At 54.3% G+C, this 6,781-nt stretch overlaps 2 protein-coding genes across 2 annotated transcripts in view; one reads left to right on the top strand and one right to left on the bottom strand.

Moving 5' to 3' along the window:
• PLXNA3 (plexin A3) overlaps nt 1-149 on the top strand; it is a 12,917-nt gene extending 12,768 nt beyond the window's left edge. Inside the window, exon 31 of the mRNA XM_059385913.1 lies at nt 94-149. Coding sequence (XP_059241896.1) covers nt 94-149 — 56 coding nt within the window. The remainder of the gene's footprint in view (nt 1-93) is intronic.
• Nucleotides 150-5,836: 5,687 nt separating this feature from the next.
• The window catches only part of LAGE3 (L antigen family member 3), a 1,986-nt gene continuing 1,041 nt past the window's right edge, over nt 5,837-6,781 (bottom strand). The window contains exons 2-3 of the mRNA XM_059384711.1: nt 6,467-6,595; nt 5,837-6,178 (exon numbers count right to left, since the gene is read on the bottom strand). Coding sequence (XP_059240694.1) covers nt 6,064-6,178; nt 6,467-6,595 — 244 coding nt within the window. The 3' untranslated portion in view covers nt 5,837-6,063. The remainder of the gene's footprint in view (nt 6,179-6,466; nt 6,596-6,781) is intronic.

Genomic DNA, 6,781 nt, shown 5'->3' with positions numbered 1-6,781 from the left:
CGACCCCGGCAGCAGCAATACCCCTGCCCCCTGCCTCCTGCCCAACCCCCCCCCCCCCCCCTGCCCCCCCCCCCCCCGCCCCGCTCTCCCCAGCCCTCCTGCCCCTGTGCTGTGGCAGCCCGTGCCGTCCTCGCTATTTATACCCCTAACAGCCTATTTATTTAATTTATCTCCCTCTCGCCACCCCCATCTGTAACCATGTGTCCCTTCTCCGGGATGCTGTCACCCACACACCCCTTCTGTCCTTGAGTCGTCCTGGCTCCTCTGTGACAGCAGCAGCCCTGGCCTGTCCTCGGGCACCTTCCCCCCTGCGCTGTGGCTGGCCCCGCCCATTCCAAGCGGGGGAGGGGGGATCTCGGCACCAGTAGCACTTGGGGGCCGGGCCGGGGATAGAGGGAGGGGACGCCCCCCCCAGCGCCACCCATGGACTGTGACGGGGCGGGCCTAGGGTTCTCCCTGCAGCTGAGCCACAGATCCCCCTCCCACGCAGCTCCAGAGTCAGATGGGACCTTCTCCTGGCCCCGCTGGCAGCACCAGGACAACTAGAAGCGGGCCTGGGGGCTCTGGAACTCTCCTTCTCCCGGCACTACTGCCACATGTCCTCCGTGCTGTACGCACTTGCCCCAGACCCCTTGCCCTCAGCCGCCCTGTCCTGCGCCTGCCCGGCGTGGCCTGGTCACGGCGGCCGTGCCTTACTCCTTGGTTCTTCTTTCTCTGAGGTGAGGGCTCTGGCCCCGTCTCCTGGGCCCCCAAACCCACTTCTCTCCTCTTTTCGGGCATGAGCTTTCTGTCGTCGCTGTTCATGGAATTCTTTTCCTAATTAAGTGTTAGGAAAATGGAGTCTCGTGTGCCTTTGTCCTGGGGGCAAGCGGGTGGTAGGTGCACAAAGAAGCAGGTGGGGAGGCTGTCGGCCTGTGGGTGGTGGGAGGGCTAACTCGAGCCGGCGTCCTGAGGCTCTGAGGAGGGCGAGGGCCATGTCCATCCTCAGCCGGCCCTGGTGGCTCTCCCTTCAAGGTCCAGTCTGAATCTGTTCCCTTCTCCCCACCTCCACGCCCCCAGTCAAGTCCCAGCTACCCTGGGCTCCTGCCTGGATGCCCAGGGTCCCCACTTCTGTCCCACTTGCCTGCCCTCATTCTAGTCTTAGTGCAGCAGGCTCTGGGAACCCGAGAAACCAGCAGTAGCTCTTGTCCCCCTCTGTGCAGAACTCCCCAGACTCCTCCATATCGGACAGTGCTTTACTGCCCCACTGCCTCCAGCCCGAAGCACCTGCTTGCTTCTTCTCCGCCTGCCCCCCCACATGTTAAAGTCATGCAGGAGGCGAGGAAGTGGGATGAAGGGAATGAAGTTTGAGTGAGCCGGCAGGAACACCAGGGGAAGAGATTTCCAGACCTGAAAGAGCCTGTGCAAGGGCCCTGAGGCAGGGGTGGGCCTGGCCTGTTTGAGAAAGGAGAGGAGGCCGGTGTGGTTGGACCAGAGGGAGCAAGGTGGAGGGGGGAGCGGAAGAGGCCAGAGAAGATGAGGGGGCCTGGGTCCCATCCCCCTCTGTCGGCCACTGTAAAGGGCTCTTTGTCTCTGAGTCAGAGGGGAGCCCAGGGAGGGTTGGTGATAGAGTTGTGTGATCTGCCTTGGGTGTCAGCGCCACCCAGCAGCTTCAGCAGTCCGTCTGTGGGGCCAATGCAGTGGACTGTGGTGGCTACAAAACTGCATTTGTTAAGACTCCTAGACCTGTACGCCTGAAGAGGAGGAGGTTACAGGATGGAAATTAGACCTCACTAAACCTGACTGCAAACATAGTAAACAAAAAGGGGAGGTAAAGGGTAAAGAGAAAGCTGCTTGATCTGGGACAAGGCTTCAAGCCCAGACGAAAGGAAGTGCTTGGATGTCTGCTGTTGCAGGCGGGTGGAGGAGAGAGGCCAAGGAAGATGGTTTTCGAACATGACCGCTGTGAGGTTATGGGAACTAAGCCAATGCAAGACTAAATGCGTCAATTTTTAACCTTTGGGGAAAGAAACCACGAGTGACTAGAATAGAACCATTCTGGGAGAATGAATAGGGGATGCAGAGTGGACAGCGGTGTAGGAGCGAATTTCTCATGTATCAAACAATAAAGTCTTAAAACTGATTTTGAAGGGGCGCCTGGGTGGCTCAGTCCGGGGAGCGTCTGATGCTTGGTTTCAACTTAGGTTGTGATCTCAGGGTCCCGAGGTGAAGCCCATGTCGGGCTCTGTGCTCAGTCTGAGTCTGCTTGACACTCCGTCTCTGTTCCCTCCACCCTGCTGGTGTGCACATTCCCTTTCTCTAAAATAAATATAATCTTTTTTTAAAAGATATGTATTTATTGGTCAGAGAGCAATAGAGCACACAAGCAGGCAGAGCGGCAGACAGAGGCGGAGAGAGAAGCAGGCCTCCTGCTGAGCAGAGAGCCCGATGCGGGACTTGATCCCCGGACCCTGAGATCATGACCTGAGTGGAAGGCAGCTGCCCAACTGACTGAGCCACCCAGGCATCCCATAATGCAAGGAGCCTGCTTCCCTCTCTCTCTCTCTGCCTGCCTCTCCATCTACTTGTGATTTCTCTCTGTCAAATAAATAAATTAAAAAATCTTAAAAAAAATTTTTTTAATTAAAAAAATTTTTTTTAAAAGATTTTTAAAAAGGAAGACAAGAGACCGACCCCTGCTGTCGCCTGCTGTCAGGCAAGTCTTCGTTGTCATCATCATCACAACTACAGTCCCCCTGCCACCGCCACCCCCCGCCCCCCACCCCAGCAGCGTCACTCTTTCCCCCGCACGCAGCACAGGCAGTCTCCATGTGCCACAATGGCAGATTTTCTGTTCTTGCATCTGGACTAACGGAGGACGGAGTTACAACCCAATTTGGGGGGCTTTAATTGAAGGAGCCCCACAAACCACACAGACTCGATGAAACACACACCATAAAGAACGCAGGTATGGTGCAGGAAGAACAGCGATCTCTGGGCGGGGAGAAGTCAGAGATGCGCCCTGTGATCGTTGGCAGAGGAAGATCCTGGTGAAGCCCAATGGACACTCCTAGTTTAGGAAGCGGGACTGAAAGCCCGGGGACCCCAAGTTGGCAGGGCCGAGGATGTGGGGAGCGGTGGGTGGAGGAAAGCCTGCACATCCTCAGAGGGTCCCGCTGGAGTAAGCTGCAGACCACTGACCATCGCCAGTGCATGAGGGAACTGCCCGAGGCTGGGGTAACGACCATTTGAAGAACGGAAGGTAGTTTGTCTGGCGCTTGAGCACGACAGGACGTCACAGCTGTCCCTACCAGCCAAGAAGGCAAAGCTCACAATTCAGGAAGCATCAGACTGGCCACCCAGAGGGTCTTGCCTCAGTAGTGATGCGGGAAAATTGACCGCTACATTGAGTTGTTCTGGTGCATAGAACAAATCTTCAAAGTAAGCTGAAAAGGATCAAACTGTTCATGGTCACATAATAGCATCTCAGACTAAAGCTCACAGATCTGTCCAGCAATACAAAGATATACAGCACCCAAGGAAGATCATATCTGGCATCCAATCTAAAACTACCAGGCACGCAGAGAAGCAGGGAAAGTCCAACCTACAACTAGGAGAGAAATTCTTCACAAAAAGGTATCTATATTGGAAAGGAAGAAGTAAAACTGTCTTTATCCTGAGGAAACCTGATCACCTATGGAGAAAGTCCCACGACATCCACCAAAGGATTGCTGGAACCCCTGGGCTGGGCAAGCGTACAGGACGCGGTGTTTTCTAGAAAGTGCACTCCTTCGGCCGAAAAGCTCAATTGTCCCAGCACTCGTCGTCGCTGAGCTAAGTCCTGTCAGCCACAAAGCTCTGATTCTAGTGTTTCTGGGTTCCTTGCTCTTCTCATGCAAACTATTTTTTTCTTACAAATTTTATTTATTTGAGAAAGAGCGAGAGAGAGAGCACGAGCAGGGGGTAGGATGGAGGGGCAGACGCAAAGAGAGAAGCAGACCCCCGCTGAGCAGGGTCCCGATGCAGGGCTCGATCCCACAACCTCAGGATCATGACCTGAGTGGAAGGCAGATGTTTAACTGACTGAGCCACACAGGCGTCCCCAGAGTAATTTTTTAAAAACTTGGCCAGAGAGCCAGTGGTGATAAGGTGGAAAACCTGTATTCTGGCAGGAGGATACATTTTCTGGAGAGGAATTTTACACTTTTTTTTTTTTAAGATTTCATTTATTTGTCAGAGAGTATGCACAAAGCAGAGGGAGCAGTGGGCAGAGGGAGAGGCAGGCTCCCCGCTGAGCAGGGAGTCTTATGCAGGGCTCCACCCCAGGACTTGGGGAGCATGACTTAAGCCAAATGCAGATGCTCAACCAACTGAGCCACCCAGGTGCCCCTAATTTTGCCGTCTTGAGTCAGAGTTTCAAAAGAATAGCCGGGGGCGCCTGGGTGGTTCAGTGGGTTGGGCTGCAGCCTACGGCTCAGGTCATGATTTCAGGGTCCTGGGATCGAGCCCCCCATTGGGCTCTCTGCTCAGCGGAGAACCTGCTTCCCTTCCTCTCTCTGCCTGCCTCTCTGCCTACTTGTAATCTCTGTCAAATAAATAAATAAATAAATAAAAATTAAAAAAAAAAAAAAAAAGAATAGCCGGGCGGGGCGCCTGGGTGGCTCAGTGGGTTAAAGCCTCTGCCTTAGGCTCAGGTCATGATCCCAGGATCCTGGGATCGAGCCCTGCATCAGGCTCTCTGCTCAACAGGGAGCCTGCCTCCCACTCTCTCTCTGCCTGCCTCTCTGCCTACTTGTGATCTCTGTCAAATAAATAAATAAAATCTTTAAAAAAATAAAAAAGAATAGCAGGATAGCAGGGCGCCTGGGTGGCTCTGTCAGTTGAGTGTCTGACTCTTGATTCTGGCTCAGGTCATGGTCTCAAGGTTGTGGGGTTGAGCCGCGCATTTGGGCTCCACACTCAGCAGCAGTCTGCTTGAGATTCTGTCTGTCTCCTCCTCCAACCCCTCTCTCTCACTAATAAAAATAGTAATTTTCTATTTTAATTTAAAAAAAAAAAGAATCTTTAGAAAAATAGTAATATTTAGGCACTTTCCCTCTCCCCTGGTCTGTCTCCCTCACTTGTACTCTGAAATAAATAAATAAAATCTTAAAACAGTAAATATGCATGCCTGGGTGGCTCAGTTGGTTAAGCATCTGCCTTCTGCTCAGGTTATGATCCCAGGATTCTGGGCTGGAGCGCGGCATTGGGCTGCCTTGCTCAGTGGGAAGCCTGATTCTCCCTCTGCTTGTGCTCTCTGACAAATGAATAAAATCTTAAAAAACATAGAAAAAAATAATAAACATTTAACCAAGTAATTCTGCCTCTATTAACGTATCTTAAGGAAGCATCATTCAAAGACTTTACGCCAGAGATCCACTGACTCACCATCTCTCATTGGCAAAGCTGAAGAGAATTTAAAAGTTCAGTAATGACATTAGAACGCATCTTTCATGCATGCATTCGAGAATGCACTCAGCGTTTTCAGAGAGGAAAAGTTCACATTCGGTGGGGAAAAAATGCGGGGACATGGGAAACGTGCAAAATATTACCCCTTCTTCATTATTCTCCGTTTAGCATCTAAACACAAGGAGAAAACGAAGGACACATTCCACCGAGCGGAGAGAGCCACTGACAGCAAAGGACAGGGAAGGACAGAGAAGGACAGAAGCCGCGTGCTCCCGTTTCCTCCACTGTCTTCAGTCCGCTCTCGCGCCTCCCTATCTCCATCCCAGAACCTCCCCTCCGCTTCCCCGAGGACAAAGGGAAGACCCTCTGAAGGCGGTGCCATGGCGGAAAAGAAACCCAGACAGAATCGCACAGCTCAGCTCCCTTTAATGGTCTGCAGTGACTGACCGTTTAAGCGGCAAACAAAACAAAACAAAACAAAACAAAGGGGCCCTGAGTGCCCTGGGGCCCTGAGCCTCAGAGGATTAGGCCCTCCTAACACAGGGGCAGCAGGTACGACAGGAGTCCCTGTCCCGGGAAGGACGCAGTCCCCGGGGAGGGACACGATAGACTTCAGCCCCTCTCCCCAGCCCAGGCTTAGCGGGAAATGGGGGGCCCAAAGCGCCGCATGGTCCGCATCACCAGGGAAAGGTGGTCCAGGAAGTTGAGGACGGAAATTCGCAGGAGGCGAGGATCCTCAGCTCTCCAGCGGCTGAAAGGGAGCAGAAAAGACAACCGAGTTGGAGGTGGAAGCTTCTCCCCTTCCTTGCTCTGCCGCCCCCCGCCCCAAATCCAGCCCACCAACCCCGACATCCCCATGAAGGCACTTCCCTGTACCCCAGGCCAGGCTGCAGGTGCAGGCCGAGACAGCCTCCGCCACCCCTGTCCCTGGAAGTAACCGTTCATGGAGGGTCTCTGTGTGTCCAGCTGAGTGCCCCTTCCGTGGAGACCGGGCCTGCTACCGGCTACCGCTCCCACCGGGCCCCCTTCCAGAACTTACACGGCCAGGACGCTGCCGCTCACGGTGAGCAGCTTCTCGACAGCCTTTCTGTGGGGCTCGGCATCTGGGGCCAGGGACCCACAGGCGATCTCCGCCTCCAAGCAGGATGGAAAAGGGACGCAGAGGGCACTGGAGGAGACCGGCTTAAGGCACCATCCAAAGGATTTTGTGCCTGCCCCCCGCCCTTCTCAGGCCCCCCTGACGAGCCCAGTCCCCTTCCAGACAGCTCCCACCTCCTTCCCCGACCTAATCACGCCCAGCCACCCGGGCCCCAGACGCCAAGCCAGGCCCATAGCCCCCCCCCCCCCCCCCCCC

Source organism: Mustela nigripes, chromosome X (genome assembly GCF_022355385.1).
Source record: "Mustela nigripes isolate SB6536 chromosome X, MUSNIG.SB6536, whole genome shotgun sequence".
NCBI lineage: Eukaryota > Metazoa > Chordata > Mammalia > Carnivora > Mustelidae > Mustela > Mustela nigripes.
This window is presented reverse-complemented; position numbering and strand designations above follow the sequence as displayed.